This window comes from Oncorhynchus kisutch, unplaced genomic scaffold (assembly GCF_002021735.2).
Source record: "Oncorhynchus kisutch isolate 150728-3 unplaced genomic scaffold, Okis_V2 scaffold3973, whole genome shotgun sequence".
In the NCBI taxonomy this organism is placed as follows: domain Eukaryota; kingdom Metazoa; phylum Chordata; class Actinopteri; order Salmoniformes; family Salmonidae; genus Oncorhynchus; species Oncorhynchus kisutch.
In genome coordinates this window covers 15,149-39,445 of record NW_022265918.1, presented here as the reverse complement: position 1 = coordinate 39,445, position 24,297 = coordinate 15,149, and the positions used below count along the sequence as shown (strand labels likewise).

General features: G+C 41.3%; 1 protein-coding gene across 1 annotated transcript in view; it reads right to left on the bottom strand.

Annotated features, from left to right (window-relative positions):
- LOC109887457 (protein flightless-1 homolog) overlaps positions 1-24,297 on the bottom strand; it is a gene marked incomplete at its 5' end in the record, with an annotated part of 45,774 nt that overhangs the window by 6,547 nt on the left and 14,930 nt on the right. Inside the window, 9 exon segments of the mRNA XM_031821428.1 lie at positions 5,752-5,817; positions 6,013-6,225; positions 8,529-8,657; positions 8,789-8,849; positions 10,212-10,363; positions 10,978-11,194; positions 11,502-11,641; positions 12,397-12,486; positions 14,809-14,907. Coding sequence (XP_031677288.1) covers positions 5,752-5,817; positions 6,013-6,225; positions 8,529-8,657; positions 8,789-8,849; positions 10,212-10,363; positions 10,978-11,194; positions 11,502-11,641; positions 12,397-12,486; positions 14,809-14,907 — 1,167 coding nt within the window.

Below are 24,297 nucleotides of genomic sequence, written 5' to 3'. Positions count from 1 at the left end.
CTGTCAGTCTATTGTTTTACTAGATCTTTACTGTGTCATTCTGTCAGTCTATTGTTTTACTAGATCTTTACTGTGTCTAGATGACATTCTGTCAGTCTAGACACAGTAAAGATCTAGTAAAACAATAGACTGACAGAATGACAGTAAAGATCTAGTAAAACAATAGACTGACAGAATGACAGTAAAGATCTAGTAAAACAATAGACTGACAGAATGACATCTATACACAGTAAAGATCTAGTAAAACAATAGACTGACAGAATGACACAGTAAAGATCTAGTAAAACAATAGACTGACAGAATGTCATCTAGACACAGTAAAGATCTAGTAAAACAATAGACTGACAGAATGACAGTACAGATCTAGTAAAACAATAGACTGACAGAATGACATCTAGACACAGTGCAGATCTAGTAAAACAATAGACTGACATCTAGACACAGTAAAGATCTAGTAAAACAATAGACTGACAGAATGTCATCTAGACACAGTGCAGATCTAGTAAAACAATAGACTGACAGAATGACACAGTAAAGATCTAGTAAAACAATAGACTGACAGAATGACATCTAGACACAGTACAGATCTAGTAAAACAATAGACTGACAGAATGACATCTAGACACAGTAAAGATCTAGTAAAACAATAGACTGACATCTAGACACAGTAAAGATCTAGTAAAACAATAGACTGACAGAATGACACAGTAAAGATCTAGTAAAACAATAGACTGACACAGTAAAGATCTAGTAAAACAATAGACTGACAGAATGACACAGTAAAGATCTAGTAAAACAATAGACTGACATCTAGACACAGTAAAGATCTAGTAAAACAATAGACTGACAGAATGTCATCTATACACAGTAAAGATCTAGTAAAACAATAGACTGACAGAATGACACAGTAAAGATCTAGTAAAACAATAGACTGACAGAATGACACAGTAAAGATCTAGTAAAACAATAGACTGACATCTAGACACAGTAAAGATCTAGTAAAACAATAGACTGACATCTAGACACAGTAAAGATCTAGTAAAACAATAGACTGACAGAATGACAGTAAAGATCTAGTAAAACAATAGACTGACAGAATGACACAGTAAAGATCTAGTAAAACAATAGACTGACAGAATGTCATCTAGACACAGTAAAGATCTAGTAAAACAATAGATGTCAGTCTATTGTTTTACTAGATCTTTACTGTGTCTAGATGACATTCTGTCAGTCTATTGTTTTACTAGATCTTTACTGTGTCTAGATGACATTCTGTCAGTCTATTGTTTTACTAGATCTTTACTGTGTCATTCTGTCAGTCTATTGTTTTACTAGATCTTTACTGTGTCTAGATGACATTCTGTCAGTCTAGACACAGTAAAGATCTAGTAAAACAATAGACTGACAGAATGACAGTAAAGATCTAGTAAAACAATAGACTGACAGAATGACAGTAAAGATCTAGTAAAACAATAGACTGACAGAATGACATCTATACACAGTAAAGATCTAGTAAAACAATAGACTGACAGAATGACACAGTAAAGATCTAGTAAAACAATAGACTGACAGAATGTCATCTAGACACAGTAAAGATCTAGTAAAACAATAGACTGACAGAATGACAGTACAGATCTAGTAAAACAATAGACTGACAGAATGACATCTAGACACAGTGCAGATCTAGTAAAACAATAGACTGACAGAATGTCATCTAGACACAGTAAAGATCTAGTAAAACAATAGACTGACAGAATGACATCTAGACACAGTGCAGATCTAGTAAAACAATAGACTGACACTAGACACAGTAAAGATCTAGTAAAACAATAGACTGACAGAATGACAGTAAAGATCTAGTAAAACAATAGACTGACAGAATGACAGTAAAGATCTAGTAGAACCAGAGACTGACAGAATGACAGTAAAGATCTAGTAAAACAATAGACTGACAGAATGACATCTAGACACAGTGCAGATCTAGTAAAACAATAGACTGACACTAGACACAGTAAAGATCTAGTAAAACAATAGACTGACAGAATGACAGTAAAGATCTAGTAAAACAATAGACTGACAGAATGACATCTAGACACAGTAAAGATCTAGTAAAACAATAGACTGACATCTAGACACAGTAAAGATCTAGTAAAACAATAGACTGACAGAATGACATCTAGACACAGTGCAGATCTAGTAAAACAATAGACTGACAGAATGACAGTAAAGATCTAGTAAAACAATAGACTGACAGAATGACATCTATACACAGTAAAGATCTAGTAAAACAATAGACTGACAGAATGACACAGTAAAGATCTAGTAAAACAATAGACTGACAGAATGTCATCTAGACACAGTAAAGATCTAGTAAAACAATAGACTGACAGAATGACAGTACAGATCTAGTAAAACAATAGACTGACAGAATGACATCTAGACACAGTGCAGATCTAGTAAAACAATAGACTGACAGAATGTCATCTAGACACAGTAAAGATCTAGTAAAACAATAGACTGACAGAATGACATCTAGACACAGTGCAGATCTAGTAAAACAATAGACTGACACTAGACACAGTAAAGATCTAGTAAAACAATAGACTGACAGAATGACAGTAAAGATCTAGTAAAACAATAGACTGACAGAATGACAGTAAAGATCTAGTAGATCCAGAGACTGACAGAATGACAGTAAAGATCTAGTAAAACAATAGACTGACAGAATGACATCTAGACACAGTGCAGATCTAGTAAAACAATAGACTGACACTAGACACAGTAAAGATCTAGTAAAACAATAGACTGACAGAATGACAGTAAAGATCTAGTAAAACAATAGACTGACAGAATGACATCTAGACACAGTAAAGATCTAGTAAAACAATAGACTGACATCTAGACACAGTAAAGATCTAGTAAAACAATAGACTGACAGAATGACATCTAGACACAGTGCAGATCTAGTAAAACAATAGACTGACAGAATGACATCTAGACACAGTACAGATCTAGTAAAACAATAGACTGACAGAATGACATCTAGACACAGTAAAGATCTAGTAAAACAATAGACTGACATCTAGACACAGTAAAGATCTAGTAAAACAATAGACTGACAGAATGACAGTAAAGATCTAGTAAAACAATAGACTGACAGAATGACATCTATACACAGTAAAGATCTAGTAAAACAATAGACTGACAGAATGACACAGTAAAGATCTAGTAAAACAATAGACTGACAGAATGTCATCTAGACACAGTAAAGATCTAGTAAAACAATAGATGTCAGTCTATTGTTTTACTAGATCTTTACTGTGTCTAGATGACATTCTGTCAGTCTATTGTTTTACTAGATCTTTACTGTGTCTAGATGACATTCTGTCAGTCTATTGTTTTACTAGATCTTTACTGTGTCATTCTGTCAGTCTATTGTTTTACTAGATCTTTACTGTGTCTAGATGACATTCTGTCAGTCTAGACACAGTAAAGATCTAGTAAAACAATAGACTGACAGAATGACAGTAAAGATCTAGTAAAACAATAGACTGACAGAATGACAGTAAAGATCTAGTAAAACAATAGACTGACAGAATGACATCTATACACAGTAAAGATCTAGTAAAACAATAGACTGACAGAATGACACAGTAAAGATCTAGTAAAACAATAGACTGACAGAATGTCATCTAGACACAGTAAAGATCTAGTAAAACAATAGACTGACAGAATGACAGTACAGATCTAGTAAAACAATAGACTGACAGAATGACATCTAGACACAGTGCAGATCTAGTAAAACAATAGACTGACATCTAGACACAGTAAAGATCTAGTAAAACAATAGACTGACAGAATGTCATCTAGACACAGTGCAGATCTAGTAAAACAATAGACTGACAGAATGACACAGTAAAGATCTAGTAAAACAATAGACTGACAGAATGACATCTAGACACAGTACAGATCTAGTAAAACAATAGACTGACAGAATGACATCTAGACACAGTAAAGATCTAGTAAAACAATAGACTGACATCTAGACACAGTAAAGATCTAGTAAAACAATAGACTGACAGAATGACAGTAAAGATCTAGTAAAACAATAGACTGACAGAATGACATCTATACACAGTAAAGATCTAGTAAAACAATAGACTGACAGAATGACACAGTAAAGATCTAGTAAAACAATAGACTGACAGAATGTCATCTAGACACAGTAAAGATCTAGTAAAACAATAGACTGACAGAATGTCATCTAGACACAGTAAAGATCTAGTAAAACAATAGACTGACAGAATGACAGTACAGATCTAGTAAAACAATAGACTGACAGAATGACATCTAGACACAGTGCAGATCTAGTAAAACAATAGACTGACAGAATGTCATCTAGACACAGTAAAGATCTAGTAAAACAATAGACTGACAGAATGACATCTAGACACAGTGCAGATCTAGTAAAACAATAGACTGACACTAGACACAGTAAAGATCTAGTAAAACAATAGACTGACAGAATGACAGTAAAGATCTAGTAAAACAATAGACTGACAGAATGACAGTAAAGATCTAGTAGAACCAGAGACTGACAGAATGACAGTAAAGATCTAGTAAAACAATAGACTGACAGAATGACATCTAGACACAGTGCAGATCTAGTAAAACAATAGACTGACACTAGACACAGTAAAGATCTAGTAAAACAATAGACTGACAGAATGACAGTAAAGATCTAGTAAAACAATAGACTGACAGAATGACAGTAAAGATCTAGTAGAACAATAGACTGACAGAATGACAGTAAAGATCTAGTAAAACAATAGACTGACAGAATGACATCTATACACAGTAAAGATCTAGTAAAACAATAGACTGACATCTAGACACAGTGCAGATCTAGTAAAACAATAGACTGACAGAATGACACAGTAAAGATCTAGTAAAACAATAGACTGACAGAATGACACAGTAAAGATCTAGTAAAACAATAGACTGACAGAATGACATCTATACACAGTAAAGATCTAGTAAAACAATAGACTGACAGAATGACATCTATACACAGTAAAGATCTAGTAAAACAATAGACTGACAGAATGACACAGTGCAGATCTAGTAAAACAATAGACTGACATCTAGACACAGTGCAGATCTAGTAAAACAATAGACTGACATCTAGACACAGTGCAGATCTAGTAAAACAATAGACTGACATCTAGACACAGTGCAGATCTAGTAAAACAATAGACTGACAGAATGACACAGTAAAGATCTAGTAAAACAATAGACTGACAGAATGACACAGTAAAGATCTAGTAAAACAATAGACTGACAGAATGACATCTATACACAGTAAAGATCTAGTAAAACAATAGACTGACAGAATGACATCTATACACAGTAAAGATCTAGTAAAACAATAGACTGACAGAATGACAGTAAAGATCTAGTAAAACAATAGACTGACAGAATGACACAGTGCAGATCTAGTAAAACAATAGACTGACAGAATGTCATCTATACACAGTAAATCATGAAAAGGTGGCCAGGGTTCAATCCCATCACTCTGTCTCCTGTGCTCCATTTAAAGGTAATTGAGCAACATGTGCAGGGTTCACTGTGAATGTGGTCTTGGAACAGGAACATTGCCTTTAAATGGATCATCGCTGACAAAGTGGGATCGGATTCAATTCCAGCCTCAAAATCATTACAGTAGAGGCGCGAGAGGGTCACATCTCTTACCTGGCAGGCTTTGAGGCTGAGTTTAATTTCTACCTGGCTGGTCTGAGTTCCCACCCACATGTACACCTGACAGAGAGAGACAGGAAACACTATTACAGGTGTAGTGTCCAGGCCCTGTATATAGACAGACAGGTGTAGTGTCTAGGCCCTGTATATAGACAGACAGGTGTAGTGTCCAGGTGTATATAGACAGACAGGTGTAGTGTCCAGGTGTATATAGACAGACAGGTGTAGTGTCCAGGTGTATATATCTAGTCCCACCTCTTTGCCGTTGTCCAGTAGCATGATGTCATCGTCGGCCAGGTCGTCCTGACAGAAGTCAGAACATTTCTCAGACACGGCGAAGTATCCCTTCTCATTGGAGCAGCGGAACAGTCTGGCGTACTTCATATAGTCGGCGTCCTCGTCGTATACCTTCTGACAGCCAATCCCCACCCAGAAGAAGTTCTCCGGCTCCTCCCCCTCGTTGATCACCTAGGAGACAGGAGCTCCGGGTCAAAGCAGGTTCTTACCATAGAATTATAATGATGTTTATCAGACAAACTGCCACGGTCAGAGGTTCCATCCATGTCAACCAGTCAAACTGCCACGGTCAGAGGTTCCATCCATGTCAACCAGTCAAACTGCCACGGTCAGAAGTTACATCCATGTTAACTAGTCAAACTGCCACGGTCAGAGGTTCCATCCATGTTGACCAGTCAAACTGCCTCGGTCAGAGGTTCCATGTTAACCAGTCAAACTGCCACGGTCAGAGGTTCCATCCATGTTGACCAGTCAAACTGCCACGGTCAGAGGTTCCATCCATGTTGACCAGTCAAACTGCCACGGTCAGAGGTTCCATGTTGACCAGTCAAACTGCCACGGTCAGAGGTTCCATGTTTACCAGTCAAACTGCCACGGTCAGAGGTTCCATGTTAACCAGTCAAACTGCCTCGGTCAGAGGTTCCATCCATGTTGACCAGTCAAACTGCCACGGTCAGAGGTTCCATGTTTACCAGTAAAACTGCCACGGTCAGAGGTTCCATGTTTACCAGTCAAACTGCCACGGTCAGAGGTTCCATGTTAACCAGTCAAACTGCCTCGGTCAGAGGTTCCATCCATGTTGACCAGTCAAACTGCCACGGTCAGAGGTTCCATGTTTACCAGTCAAACTGCCACGGTCAGAGGTTCCATGTTTACCAGTCAAACTGCCTCGGTCAGAGGTTCCATGTTAACCAGTCAAACTGCCACGGTCAGAGGTTCCATGTTAACCAGTCAAACTGCCTCGGTCAGAGGTTCCATCCATGTTGACCAGTCAAACTGCCTCGGTCAGAGGTTCCATCCATGTTGACCAGTCAAACTGCCACGGTCAGAGGTTCCATGTTGACCAGTCAAACTGCCTCGGTCAGAGGTTCCATCCATGTTGACCAGTCAAACTGCCACGGTCAGAGGTTCCATCCATGTTGACCAGTCAAACTGCCACGGTCAGAGGTTCCATGTTTACCAGTCAAACTGCCACGGTCAGAGGTTCCATGTTTACCAGTCAAACTGCCTCGGTCAGAGGTTCCATCCATGTTGACCAGTCAAACTGCCACGGTCAGAGGTTCCATCCATGTTGACCAGTCAAACTGCCACGGTCAGAGGTTCCATGTTTACCAGTCAAACTGCCTCGGTCAGAGGTTCCATGTTTACCAGTCAAACTGCCTCGGTCAGAGGTTCCATGTTAACCAGTCAAACTGCCTCGGTCAGAGGTTCCATGTTAACCAGTCAAACTGCCACGGTCAGAGGTTCCATGTTAACCAGTCAAACTGCCTCGGTCAGAGGTTCCATCCATGTTGACCAGTCAAACTGCCACGGTCAGAGGTTCCATGTTTACCAGTCAAACTGCCACGGTCAGAGGTTCCATGTTGACCAGTCAAACTGCCTCGGCCAGAGGTTCCATCCATGTTGACTAGTCAAACTGCCACGGTCAGAGGTTCCATCCATGTTAACCAGTCAAACTGCCACGGTCAGAGGTTCCATGTTTACCAGTCAAACTGCCTCGGTCAGAGGTTCCATGTTAACCAGTCAAACTGCCTCGGTCAGAGGTTCCATGTTAACCAGTCAAACTGCCTCGGTCAGAGGTTCCATGTTAACCAGTCAAACTGCCACGGTCAGAGGTTCCATCCATATTAACCAGTCAAACTGCCACGGACAGGTGTAACAGGCAGGCAGGCAGGTATAACAGGCAGGCAGGCAGGTATAACAGGCAGGCAGGCAGGTATAACAGGCAGGCAGGCAGGTATAACAGGCAGGCAGGCAGGCAGGTATAACAGGCAGGCAGGCAGGTATAACAGGCAGGCAGGCAGGCATAACAGGCAGGCAGGTAGGTATAACAGGCAGGCAGGTAGGTATAACAGGCAGGCAGGTAGGCAGGTATAACAGGCAGGCAGGTATAACAGGCAGGCAGGCAGGCAGGTATAACAGGCAGGCAGGTAGGTATAACAGGCAGGCAGGTAGGTATAACAGGCAGGCAGGTAGGTATAACAGGCAGCCAGGTAGGTATAACAGACAGCCAGGCGTAACAGACAGCCAGGCGTAACAGACAGCCAGGCGTAACAGACAGCCAGGCGTAACAGACAGCCAGGCGTAACAGACAGCCAGGCGTTACAGACAGCCAGGCGTAACAGACAGCCAGGCGTAACAGACAGCCAGGCGTAACAGACAGCCAGGCGTAACAGACAGCCAGGCGTAACAGACAGCCAGGCGTAACAGACAGCCAGGCGTAACAGACAGCCAGGCGTAACAGACAGATGTACCTGTTTGCTGTAGGTGTCATCAAACATACAGTTCATGATGTCTTCCGCCAGTTTGGCCTCATCAGGATCAGCAGCCCGGCCCACCCAGGTATACACTATCCCCTGGTTGTCTGTGCTCTCAAACGGCACCTACACACACACATACACACACACACACACACACTTAAGCTACTTACATTTTACAGGTTAAAGGTTTCTTTCAGTGTGATATGTCCTGTTATCGAGGTCAGAGGTCAGTGTGTCTCAGGTATATAACTGACCTTGAGGATGAAGCAGAACTCTGAGTTCAGGTTACTGGAGTCCGTTCCTATCTGGATGGTCCTGGAGAGAGGAGAGAGAGAAGGGAGAGGAGAGGGAGAGGAGAGGAGAGGGGAGGAGAGAGAGGGAGAAACAGGGCGAGAGAGAGGGGAGAGGGGAGAGGAGAGGGAGAAAGAGGGCGAGGGAGAGGAGAGGGAGAAAGAGGGCGAGAGAGAGGGGAGAGGGAGAGGAGAGGGAGAAAGAGGGCGAGAGAGAGAGGGGAGAGGGAGAAAGAGGGCGAGAGAGAGAGGAGAGGGAGAAAGAGAAAGAGGGAAAGGAGAGCAAGAGAGGAGGAGGGTGAGAAAGAGGGCGAAAGAGAAAGGAGAGGGAGAAAGAGAGGGCGAGGGAGAGAGAGGAGAACAAGAGAGGAGAGGAGGGTGAGAAAGAGGGCGAGAGAGAAAGGAGAGAGGGAGAGGAGGGGGAGAAAGAGGGCGAGAGGAGAGCTTCAGTTGGCTTCCTCCATTGAAAAACAATGTCTCCTCGTCACAGCCGTTCTAGTGTCACGTAACCTTATTTACAGTTTGAGTACAGAGAGCACTGCCATTGGTGCTATGTGGTAGAGGGGGTGTGTACCTGGTACAGAGAGCGCTGCCATTGGTGCTATGTGGTAGAGGGGGTGTGTACCTGGTACAGAGAGCTCTGCCATTGGTGCTATGTGGTAGAGGGGGTGTGTACCTGGTACAGAGAGCACTGCCATTGGTGCTATGTGGTAGAGGGGGTGTGTACCTAGTACAGAGCACTGCCATTGGTGCTATGTGGTAGAGGGGGTGTGTACCTAGTACAGAGCACTGCCATTGGTGCTATGTGGTAGAGGGGGTGTGTACCTGGTACAGAGAGCGCTGCCATTGGTGCTATGTGGTAGAGGTGGTGTGTACCTGGTACAGAGAGCGCTGCCATTGGTGCTATGTGGTAGAGGGGGTGTGTACCTGGTACAGAGAGCTCTGCCATTGGTGCTATGTGGTAGAGGGGGTGTGTACCTGGTACAGAGAGCACTGCCATTGGTGCTATGTGGTAGAGGGGGTGTGTACCTGGTACAGAGAGCACTGCCATTGGTGCTATGTGGTAGAGGGGGTGTGTACCTGGTACAGAGAGCGCTGCCATTGGTGCTATGTGGTAGAGGGGGTGTGTACCTGGTACAGAGAGCTCTGCCATTGGTGCTATGTGGTAGAGGGGGTGTGTACCTGGTACAGAGAGCACTGCCATTGGTGCTATGTGGTAGAGGGGGGTGTGTACCTGGTACAGAGAGCGCTGCCATTGGTGCTATGTGGTAGAGGGGGTGTGTACCTGGTACAGAGCGCTGCCATTGGTGCGTATGTGGTAGAGGGGGTGTGTACCTGGTACAGAGAGCGCTGCCATTGGTGCGTATGTGGTAGAGGGGGTGTGTACCTGGTACAGAGAGCGCTGCCATTGGTGCGTATGTGGTAGAGGGAGGGCTGGGCATCGATCTTCTGTTTCCTCTTCCCTTTATGGACGATGAACTTCCTCTTGAAGTGAGACAGGAACTTGAGGTTCTCCTGCTGCTGAGTCATACGGACCACCTACAGAGAACAGATATATTAGGTACCGACTGTACAAAACATTAGGAACCTCTAGTTTCCCAGGGAAGAGGGATGTCTAGTCCTACTGTGTGTGTGTGTGTGTGCGTGTGCGTGTGTGTGTACCTCCAGTTTCCCAGGAAGAGGGATGTCTAGTCCTACTGTGTGTGTGTGTGTACGTGTGTGTGTGTGTGTGTGTGGGTGTGTACCTCCAGTTTCCCAGGGAAGAGGGATGTCTAGTCCTACTGTGTGTGTGTGTGTGTGTGTGTGTGTGTGTGTACCTCCAGTTTCCCAGGAAGAGGGATGTCTAGTCCTACTGTGTGTGTGTGTGTGTGTGTGTGTGTACCTCCAGTTTCCCAGGGAAGAGGGATGTCTAGTCCTACTGTGTATGTGTGTGTGTGTGTGTGTGTGTGTACCTCCAGTTTCCCAGGGAAGAGGGATGTCTAGTCCTACTGTGTGTGTGTGTGTGTGTGTGTGTGTGTGTGTGTGTGTGTGTGTGTGTGTACCTCCAGTTTCCCAGGGAAGAGGGATGTCTAGTCCTACTGTGTGTGTGTGTGTACCTCCAGTTTCCCAGGAAGAGGGATGTCTCATCCTACTGTGTGTGTGTGTGTGTGTACCTCCAGTTTCCCAGGGAAGAGACTCTCAAACTTCTTCTGCAGAGAGAAGGTGAAGGTGAGCCAGCCCATGTTGGAGGCCTGCCGGCCCTGCCAGAAATACACAACACACTGGAAGTCTTCCTCCACCCTCTCCTCCTCCTCTTCCTCTCCTCCGTGGTGGCCGTGCCTCTCCTTCTTCTCCTTGTCCTCATCGTCGTATTCTACTGGCACCCAATACCTACACACACACACACACGGAATTGGCGTCAACATTTCCTTCAGACAGACCCACAGTCCTCCTACAGTCCTCAGTCTGTCGTGAGTGAGTGAGGTGTGTGTGTGGTGTGTGTGTGTGTACCTGCACAGGAAGACGCAGCAGTCCTGTGTGTGGTGTGTGTGTGTGTACCTGCACAGGAAGACGTAGCAGTCCTGTGTGTGGTGTGGTGTGGTGTGTGTGGTGTGTGTGTGTGTACCTGCACAGGAAGACGTAGCAGTCCTGTGTGTGGTGTGGTGTGGTGTGGTGTGTGTGGTGTGTGTGTGTGTACCTGCACAGGAAGACGTAGCAGTCCTGTGTGTGGAAGTGTCCAAACTCCTCCTCCGGCAGACGAGCAAACTTCTTCCCCTCCAACACGAATCCCTCCATTCCATCCAGATCCTCATTCCACTCCTCCATCATCTGCTCTGCCTGGAGAGAGGAGGGGGGGGGAAGAGGGGAGGGGGAGGAGAAGAGAGAGGAGGGGGAGAGGAGGGAGAGGGAAGAGGAAGCGGGAGGAAGATGAGGGAGAGGGAAGAGGAAGAGGGAGGGAGAGGGAAGAGGAGGGAGAGGGAAGAGGAAGAGGAGGGAGAAGGAAGAGGAAGAAGAGGGAACATGAAAAAGCTGCCACTAATAACAACACATGCCTATGGATCCGCTCTGTAGCGCCAGCGACCAGGAGAGACGAGGTTCTATGGCAACGAGGGTGAATGAAGTGTTGACAGCGCTGAAGACGACGGTGAAACATCAAGTCCTAAAAACAGCGGCTGTATTCGCTGACAGTCTCTCATCCTGGTTCTGTGATGTCATCCACGCCACTGTGGGCTGCTGGAGGCTGCAGACACCATGATCTGAGCTATCGGATTGGCCAGAGGTAGGCCAAAAAGTGCACTTGATTTGTTCTCTGGGCCAGGCGGCTAGGCGGAGTTTGTACCTTCAGACACATGAAGTGGTTCAAAATGGGAACGCACTCAGAGCACAGGGCAGCTGAATCAACTGCCCCTTCCTCCAACAGAGGGGGGCTGAATCAAATGCCCCTACCGCCAACAGAGGGGGGCTGAATCAACTGGCCCTACCAAGAACCAGAGTTTATACCTCAGTGAGGACCATGGGGGGGGGAGGAAGAGAGCTGTTTACCTCAGTGAGGACCATGGGGGGGTTGTCTGGGGAAGAAGAGAGCAGTTTACCTCAGTGAGGACCATGGGGGGTTGTCTGGGGAGGAAGAGGGCGGTGAGGTCAGCCTTCATCTCGTCTTTCTTCTCAGCATCCTTCTTGACCTGACACAGACAAGACAGGTCACACATTTTAAAGACTTAATTTGAATCCACCAATCAAGTCCAAAAACAGGATCCAAACATGAGAAAGGTCTGCATGGTACTAAAGGGCTTTCCTCAAAGCCAGTGGCAGGTCATTAGCAAAGATTTAAACAAGTCTAAGGGGCCTAGAAAGCTGCCCTGGGGAATTCCTAATTCTACCAGTAAGGGGCCTAGACAGCTGCCCTGGGGAATTCCTAATTCTACCAGTAAGGGGCCTAGACAGCTGCCCTGGGGAATTCCTAATTCTACCAGTAAGGGGCCTAGACAGCTGCCCTGGGGAATTCCTAATTCTACCAGTAAGGGGCCTAGACAGCTGCCCTGTGGAATTCCTAATTCTACCAGTAAGGGGCCTAGACAGCAGCCCTGGGGAATTCCAGGGTTAGAGTTAGGGGTCAGGGTTAAAGGTCAGGAGTTAAGGTCCTGAGTCAAACACACTTCCAGGACAGCAGATGGCAGGGTTAGAGTTAAGGGTCAGGGTTAAAGGTCAAGAGTTATTCACAGATGGAAGGGTCAGGGTTAAAGGTCAAGTAGCAAAGTAAAGGATCATTAGAAGAGCTACCCCAAGCTAGTTGCTAGAGGGCGCTAACTAGCATACCCCCCTACACCAAGCTAGTTGCTAGAAGGAGCTAGCTAGCACACCCCCATACACCAAGCAAGTTGATAGAGGGAGCTAGCTAGCATACCCCCCTACACCAAGCTAGTTGATAGAGGGAGCTAGCTAGCTAGCATACCCCCCTACACTAAGCTAGTTGATAGAGGGAGCTAGCTAACATACCCACCTACACCAAGCTAGTTGATAGAGGGAGCTAGTATGAGGATTCTGTGTTATGCACTATAGCCCGTTACCATATATGTGATTGAATATTATCTGCTGTTGGCTTGTGTGGATGTATGTATGTGTTATGCAACATAGCTGACTTGAGACATTGTTAACAGTTTCAGGGCCATGGGCCTTTCTCATGATGGAAAAATACAGAATAACAGAAAAACGGACGCATGCAGAACGTAGTGTAGCAAACCACAGACTGGTACCAGCTCGTATGACAACAATCAACGATAGGCTGGGTGAGTCTTTATTTATTTATTTTATTTTACCTTTATTTAACCAGGTAGGCAAGTTGAGAACAAGTTCTCATTTACAATTGCGACCTGGCCAAGATAAAGCAAAGCAGTTCGACAGATAAAACGACACAGAGTTACACATGGAGTAAAAACAAACATACAGTCAATAATGCAGTATAAACAAGTCTATATACAATGTGAGCAAATGAGGTGAGAAGGGAGGTAAAGGCAAAAAAGGCCATGATGGCAAAGTAAATACAATATAGCAAGTAAAATACTGGAATGGTAGTTTTGTCTAAACCACGCCCAGTCTCTACTCTGACAGGCCGGCTCGGAAGCAGGAACTATTTCTTACAGAGTATATTTATAATATCTTGTCAAGAACAAGTTAGTTCTCTGTTTGCCCTGCGAGGTGGGACAGAGAGCCCGTATATGCGAAAATTGCATTTACCACTTATTGCTTAGCTAATAAAAAAAACATAGTATACAATCGGTGACTCAATGTCATATTTATCCTGATACCAGATTCGAATTGACGCAACCCTAACACTAGCTAGCATACCCCCCTACACCAAGCTAGTTGATAGAGGGAGCTAGCTAGCATACCCCCCTACACCAAGCTAGTTGATAGAGGGAGCTAGCTAGCATACCCCCCTACACCAAGCTAGTTGATAGAGGGAGCTAGCTAGCATACCCCCCTACACCAAGCTAGTTGATAGAGGGAGCTAGCTAGCATACCCCCCTACACCAAGCTAGTTGATAGAGGGAGCTAGCTAGCATACCCCCCTACACCAAGCTAGTTGATAGAGTGCGCTAGCTAGCTAACATACACCCCTACACCAAGCTAGTTGATAGCTAGCATACACCCCTACACAACAGGTCGTGTTACTCACCTTCCCCTGTAGCTAGCTGGCATACACCCCTACACCAAGCTAGTTGATAGAGGGCGCTAGCTAGCATACACCCCTACACAACAGGTTGTGTTACTCACCTTCCCCTGTAGCTAGCTAGCATACACCCCTACACAACAAGTTGTATTACTCACCTTCCCCTGTAGCTAGCTAGCATACACCCCTACACAACAGGTCGTGTTACTCACCTTCCCCTGTAGCTAGCTAGCATACACCCCTACACCAAGCTAGTTGATAGCTAGCATACCCCCCTACACCAAGCTAGTTGATAGCTAGCATACACCCCTACACAACAGGTCGTGTTACTCACCTTCCCCTGTAATCCTTGCTGTTGCTCTACACTCTCAGCTGCTCTGGTGTAGTCCACCTTCAGGACATCATCCCAGTTCTGAAACTTAGACTTAAACACCTGGAGAAAGAGACAGAGAGAGACACAGAGACAGACAGAGACACAGAGACAGACAGAGAGAGGACACAGAGACAGACAGAGACACAGAGACAGACAGAGACAGAGAGAGACACAGAGACAGACAGACAGACAGAGAGAGACACAGAGACAGACAGACAGACAGAGAGAGACACAGAGACAGACAGACAGACAGAGAGAGAGAGAGAGAGAGAGACCGAGAGACAGACAGAGAGAGAGACAGACCGAGAGACAGAGACAGACAGAGAGAGAGGGTTAGTGTGTAGTCCACCTTTAGGACATCCTTCCAGTTGTTAAACTTAGACACTTGGAAAAGGGAGGGGAGTTATAATGTCATGTCAACTCTTGTTAAGTATTTCTCTTAGCATTCTGATGAACATCAAAAGGGAATATTTATCGTGACATTTCTGGTTTCTGTTGACTCCAACATGGCGGCTAATTTCATTATTTCGCTGAACACTCAGATTATTGCATGGTGTGCTTTCTCCATAATGTTGTTTTGAAATCTGACACAGCGGTTACATTAAGGAGAGGTATATCTATAATTCCATGTGTATAACTTGTATTATCATCTACATTTATGCTGAGTATTCTGTTGAATCGATGTGGCTACGCAAAATATACATATGCTTTCCTGGCCGTTGCCATATCGATCCCGTTAACGGGAACGCAGCCGCAAGAAAAAGGGCTTCGTTGATGCATGGACTCACTCTGTGTGCATAATAGTGTATATATATAGTCCCATGACTCACTGTGTGCAATAATAGTGTATTATATAGTCCCATGGACTCACTGTGTGCAATAATAGTGTATATATATAGTCCCCATGGACCTCACTGTGTGCAATAATAGTGGTATATATATATAGTCCCCATGGACTCACTGTGTGGCAATAATAGTGTATATTATAGTCCCATGGACTCACTGTGTGCAATAATGTGTATATATATAGTCCCATGGACTCACTGTGTGCAATAATAGTGTACTATATAGAGTCCAACAGGACTCACTGTGTGGCAATAATAAGTGTATATATAGTTATAGTCCAGTGGACTCACTGTGTGGTAAATAATAGTGTATACTATATAGGTCCCATGGAACTCACTGTGTGCAATAATAGTGTATAATATATAGTCCCATGGACTTCACCTCTGTGTGCAATACATAGTGGTGTAATATAATAGGTCCCATGGACTCACTGTGTTGCACGATAATAGTGTATATATATAGTCCATGGACTCACTGTGGGGTGCAATAATAGTGTATATATTATAGTCCCATGGACTCACTGTGTGTGTAATAATAGTGTATATATATAGTTCCCATGGACCTCACTGTGGTGGCAATAATAGTGTATATATGATAGTTCCCATGGACTCACTGTGTGCAGATAATAGTGTATATATATAGTCCCATGGACCTCACTGTGTTGGCAATAATAGTGTATATAGTATAAGTCCCATGGACTCACTGTGTGCAATAAGAGTGTATATATATAGTCCCATGGACTCACTGTGTGTGCAATAATAGTGTATATATATAGTCCCATGGACTCACTGTGTGCAATAATAGTGTATATATATAGTCCCATGGACTCACTGTGTGCAATAATAGTGTATATATATAGTCCCATGGACTCACTGTGTGTGCAATAATAGTGTATATATATAGTCCCATGGACTCACTGTGTGCAATAATAGTGTATATATATAGTCCCATGGACTCACTGTGTGCAATAATAGTGTATATATATAGTCCCATGGACTCACTGTGTGCAATAATAGTGTATATATATAGTCCCATGGACTCACTGTGTGCAATAATAGTGTATATATATAGTCCCATGGACTCACTGTGTGCAATAATAATGTATATATATATATAGTCCCATGGACTCCTCGTGTGCAATAATAGTGTATATATATAGTCCCATGGACTCACTCTGTGTGCAATAATAGTGTATATATATATATATCCCATGGACTCACTCGTGGTGCAATAATAGTGTATTATATATAGTCCCATGGACTCACTCTGTGTGCAATAATAGTGTATATATATAGTCCCATGGGACTCCCTCTGTGCCATAATAGTGTTAATATAGTCCATGGACTCACTGTTGGGCAATAATAGTGTATATATAGTTCCCATGGGACTCACTGTGTGCAATAATAGTGTAATATATAGTCCATGGACTCACTGTGTGCAATAATAGTGTATATATATAGTCCCATGTGACTCACTGTAGTGCAATAATAGTGTTATATTATAGTCCCATGGACTATCACGTGGTGCAATAATAGTGTATATATATAGTCCCATGGACTCACTGTGTGCAATAATAGTGTATATATATAGTCCCATGGACTCACTGTGTGCAATAATAGTGTATATATAAGTCCCATGGACTCACTGTGTGCAATAATAGTGTATATATATAGTCCCATGGACTCACTGTGTGCAATAATAGTGTATATATATAGTCCCATGGACTCACTCTGTGTGCAATAATAGTATATTATATATAGTCCCAGGACTCACTGTGTGCAATAATAGTGTATATATATAGTCCCATGGACTCACTGTGTGCAATAATAGTGTATATATATAGTCCCATGGACTCACTGTGTGCAATATAGTGTATATATATTAGTCCCATGGACTCACTCTGTGTGCAATAATAGTGTATATATATAGTCCCATGGACTCACTGTGTCAATAATAGTGTATATATATGTCCATGGACTCACCTGTGTGCCAATAATAGTGTATATATATAGTCCCATGGACTCACTGTGTGCAATAATAGTGTTATATATAGTCCCATGGACTCACTGTGTGCAATAATAGTGTATATATATAGTCCCATGGACTCACTGTGTGCAATAATAGTGTATATATATAGTCCCATGGACTCACTGTGTGCAATAATAGTGTATATATATAGTCCCCATGGACTCACTGTGTGCAATAATAGTGTATATATATAGTCCCATGGACTCACTGTGTGCAATAATAGTGTATATATATAGTCCCATGGACTCACTGTGTGCAATAATAGTGTATATATATAGTCCCATGGACTCACTGTGTGCAATAATAGTGTATATATATAGTCCCATGGACTCACTGTGTGCAATAATAGTGTATATATATAGTCCCATGGACTCACTGTGTGCAATAATAGTGTATATATATAGTCCCATGGACTCACTGTGTGCAATAATAGTGTAATATATATAGTCCCATGGACTCACTGTGTGCAATAATAGTGTATATATATAGTCCCATGGACTCACTGTGCAATAAATAGTGTATATATTATAGATCCCATGGACTCACTGTGTGCAATAATAGTGTATATATATATAGTCCCATGGACTCACTGTGTGCAATAATAGTGTATATATATAGTCCCATGGACTCACTGTGTGCAATAATAGTGTATATATATAGTCCCATGGACTCACTGTGTGCAATAATAGTGTATATATATAGTCCCATGGACTCACTGTGTGCAATAATAGTGTATATATATAGTCCCATGGACTCACTGTGTGCAATAATAGTGTATATATATAGTCCCATGGACTCACTGTGTGCAATAATAGTGTATATATATAGTCCCATGGACTCACTGTGTGCAATAATAATAGTATATATAGTATATATAGTCTCTGTGTGCAATAATAGTGTATATATATATATAGTCCCATGGACTCACTGTGTGCAATAATAGTGTATATATATAGTCCCATGGACTCACTGTGTGCAATAATAGTGTATATATATAGTCCCATGGACTCACTGTGTGCAATAATAGTGTATATATATAGTCCCATGGACTCACTGTGTGCAATATAGTGTATATATATAGTCCCATGGACTCACTGTGGTGCAATAATAGTGTATATATATATTAGTCCCATGGACTCACTTGTGCAATAATAGTGTAAATATATATATTCCATGGACTCACTGTGTGCAATAATAGTGTATATATATAGTCCCATGGACTCACTCTGTGTGCAATAATAGTGTATATATATATATAGTCCCATGGACTCACTGTGTGCAATAATAGTGTATATATATAGTCCCATGGACTCACTGTGTGCAATAATAGTGTATATATATAGTCCCATGGACTCACTGTGTGCAATAATAGTGTATAATAATATAGTCCCATGGACTCACTGTGTGCAATAATAGTGTAGATATAGTCCCATGGGACTCACTGTGTGCAATAATAGTGTATATATATAGTCCCATGGACTCACTCTGTGTGCAATAATAGTGTAATATTTATATAGTCCCATGGACTCACTGTGTGCAATAATAGTGTATATATAGTCCCATGGACTCACTGTGTGCAATAATAGTGTATATATATAGTCCCATGGAACTCACTGTGTGCAATATAGTGTATATATATAGTCCCATGGACTCACCTGTGTGTGCAATAATAGTGTATATATATAGTCCCATGGACTCACTGTGTGCAATAATAGTGTATATATATAGTCCCATGGACTCACTGTGTGCAATAATAGTGTATACTATATAGTCCCATGGACTCACTGTGTGCAATAATAGTGTATATATATAGTCCCATGGACTCACTGTGTGCAATAATAGTGTATATATATAGTCCCATGGACTCACTGTTGCAATAATAGTGTATATATAAATAGTCCCATGGACTCACTCTGTGCATAATAGTGTATATATATAGTCCCATGGACTCACTGTGTGCAATAATAGTGTATATATATGTCCCATGGACTCACTGTGTGCAATAATAGTGTATATATATAGTCCCCATGGACTCACTGTGTGCAATAATAGTGTATATATATAGTCCCATGGACTCACTGTGTGCAATAATAGTGTATATATATATATATATGGACACACTGTGTGCAATAATAGTGTATATATATAGTCCCATGGACTCACTGTGTGCAATAATAGTGTATATATATAGTCCCATGGACTCACTGTGTGCAATAATAGTGTATATATATATAGTCCCATGGACTCACTGTTGGCAATAATAGTGTATATATATAGTCCCATGGACTCACTGTGTGCAATAATAGTGTATATATATAGTCCCATGGACTCACTGTGTGCAATAATAGTGTATATATATATAGTCCCATGGACTCACTGTGTGCAATAATAGTGTATATATAGTCCCATGGACTCACTGTGTGCAATAATAAAGTGTATATATATAGTCCCATGGACTCACTGTGTGCAATAATAGTGTATATATATAGTCCCATGGACCACTGTGTGCAATAATAGTGTATATATATAGTCCATGGACTCACTGTGTGCAATAATAGTGTATATATATAGTCCCATGGACTCACTGTGTGCAATAATAGTGTATATATATAGTCCCATGGACTCACTGTGTGCAATAATAGTGTATATATATAGTCCCATGGACTCACTGTGTGCAATAATAGTGTATATATATAGTCCCATGGACTCACTGTGTGCAATAATAGTGTATATATATAGTCCCATGGACTCACTGTGTGCAATAATAGTGTATATATATAGTCCCATGGACTCACTGTGTGCAATAATAGTGTATATATATAGTCCCATGGACTCACTGTGTGCAATAATAGTGTATATATATAGTCCCATGGACTCACTGTGTGCAATAATAGTGTATATATATAGTCCCATGGACTCACTGTGTGCAATAATAGTGTATATATATAGTCCCATGGACTCACTGTGTGCAATAATAGTGTATATATAGTCCCATGGACTCACTGTGTGCAATAATAGTGTATATATATAGTCCCATGGACTCACTGTGTGCAATAATAGTGTATATATATAGTCCCATGGACTCACTGTGTGCAATAATAGTGTATATATATAGTCCCATGGACTCACTCTGTGTGCAATAATAGTGTATATATATAGTCCCATGGACTCACTCTGTGCAATAATAGTGTATATATATAGTCCCATGGACTCTCTGTGTGCAATAATAGTGTATATATATAGTCCCATGGACTCACTCTGTGTGCAATAATAGTGTATATATATAGTCCCATGGACTCACTGTGTGCAATAATAGTGTATATATATAGTCCCATGGACTCACCTGTGTGGCAATAATAGTGTATATATAGTCCCATGGACTCACTGTGTGCAATAATAGTGTATATATATAGTCCCATGGACTCACTCTGTTGTGCCAATAATAGTGTATATATATAGTCCCATGGACTCACTGTGTGCAATAATAGTGTATAATATATAGTCCCATGGACCACTGTGTGCAATAATAGTGTATATATATATATATAGTCCCATGGACTCACTGTGTGCATAATAGTGTATATATATAGTCCCATGACTCACTGGTGCAATAATAGTGTATATATATAGTCCCATGGACTCACTCTGTGTGCAATAATAGTGTATATATATAGTCCCATGGACTCACTCTGTGTGCAATAATAGTGTATATATATAGTCCCATGGACTCACTCTGTGTGCAATAATAGTGTATATATATAGTCCCATGGACTCACTCTGTGTGCAATAATAGTGTATATATATAGTCCCATGGACTCACTGTGTGCAATAATAGTGTATATATATAGTCCCATGGACTCACTGTGTGCAATAATAGTGTATATATATAGTCCCATGGACTCACTGTGTGTAATAATAGTGTATATATATATATAGTCCCATGGACTCACTGTGTGCAATAATAGTGTATATATATAGTCCCATGGACTCACTCTGTGTGCAATAATAGTGTATATATATAGTCCCATGGACTCACTGTGTGTGCAATAATAGTGTATATATATAGTCCCATGGACTCACTGTGTGTAATAATAGTGTAATATATATATATATAGTCCCATGGACTCACTGTGTGCAATAATAGTGTATATATATAGTCCCATGGACTCACTGTGTGCAATAATAGTGTATATATATAGTCCCATGGACTCACTGTGTGCAATAATAGTGTATATATATAGTCCCATGGACTCACTGTGTGCAATAATAGTGTATATATATAGTCCCATGGACTCACTGTGTGCAATATAGTGTATATATATAGTCCCATGGACTCACTGTGTGTGCAATAATAGTGTATATATATAGTCCCATGGACTCACTGTGTGCAATAATAGTGTATATATATAGTCCCAATGGACTCACTCTGTGTGCAATAATAGTGTATATATATAGTCCCATGGACTCACTCTGTGTGCAATAATAGTGTATATATATAGTCCCATGGACTCACTGTGTGCAATAATAGTGTATATATATAGTCCCATGGACTCCACTCTGTGTGCAATATAGTGTATATATATAGTCCCATGGACTCACTGTGTGTGCAATAATAGTGGTATATATATAGTCCCATGGACTCACTGTGTGCAATAATAGTGTATATATATAGTCCATGGACTCACTGTGTGCAATAATAGTGGTATATATATAGTCCCCATTGGACTCACTGTGTGCAATTAATAGTGTATATATATAGTCCCATGGACTCACTGTGTGCAATAATAGTGTATATATATAGTCCCATGGACTCACTCTGTGTGCAATAATAGTGTATGAATATATCAGTCCCATGGACTCACTGTGTGCAATAATAGTGTATATATATAGTCCCATGGACTCACTGTGTGCAATAATAGTGTATATATATATATAGTCCCATGGACTCACTGTGTGCAATAATAGTGTATATATATAGTCCCATGGACTCACTCTGTGTGCAATAATAGTGTATATATATAGTCCATGGACTCACTGTGTGCAATAATAATATATATATATAGTCCATGGGACTCAACTGGTGTCATAATAGTGGTATATATATAGTCCCATGGACTCCACTGTGTTAATAATAGTGTATATATAGTCCCATGGACTCACTGTGTGCAATAATAGTGTATATATATAGTCCCATGGACTCACTGTGTGCAATAATAGTGTATATATATAGTCCCATGGACTCACTGTGTTGCAATAATAGTGTATATATATAGTCCCATGGACTCACTGTGTGCAATAATAGTGTATATATATAGTCCCATGGACTCACTGTGTGCAATAATAGTGTATATATATAGTCCCATGGACTCACTGTGTGCAATAATAGTGTATATATATAGTCCCATGGACTCACTCTGTGTGCAATAATAGTGTATATATATAGTCCCATGGACTCACTGTGTGCAATAATAGTGTATATATATAGGTCCATGGACTCACTGTGTGCAAATTAGTGATATATGTGTGGAATAATAGTGTATATATATAGTCCCATGGACTCACTGTGTGCAATAATAGTGTATATATATAGTCCCATGGACTCACTGTGTGCAATAATAGTGTATATATATATATAGTCCCATGGACTCACTGTGTGCAATAATAGTGTATATATATAGTCCCATGGACTCACTGTGTGTAATAATAGTGTATATATATAGTCCCATGGACTCACTGTGTGCAATAATGTGTATTATATATAGTCCCATGGACTCACTGTGTGCAATAATAGTGTATATATATAGTCCCATGGACTCACTCTGTGTGCAATAATAGTGTATATATATAGTCCCATGGACTCACTGTGTGCAATAATAGTGTATATATATAGTCCCATGGACTCACTGTGTGCAATAATAGTGTATATATATAGTCCCATGGACTTCCTTCCCCAAACTTTTTTTGGGTTTGGACTCACTGTGTGCAATAATAGTGTATATATATAGTCCCATGGACTCACTGTGTGCAATAATAGTGTATATATATAGTCCATGACTCACTGTGTGCAATAATAGTGTATATATATAGTCCCATGGACTCACTGGTGTGCAATAATAGTGTTATATATATATATAGTCCCAATGGACTCACTGTGTGTAATAATAGTGTATATTATATAGTCCATGGACTCACTCTGTGTGCAATAATAGTGTATATATATAGTCCCATGGACTCACTGTGTGTGCAATAATAGTGTATATATATAGTCCCATGGACTCACTGTGTGCAATAATAGTGTATATATATAGTCCCATGGACTCACTCTGTGTGCAATAATAGTGTATATATATAGTCCCATGGACTCACTGTGTGCAATAATAGTGTATATATATATAGTCCCATGGACTCACTGTGTGCAATAATAGTGTATATATATAGTCCCATGGACTCACTGTGTGCAATAATAATGTATATATAGTCCCATGGACTCACTGTGTGCAATAATAGTGTATATATATATATATAGTCCCATGGACTCACTGTGTGCAATAATAGTGTATATATATAGTCCCATGG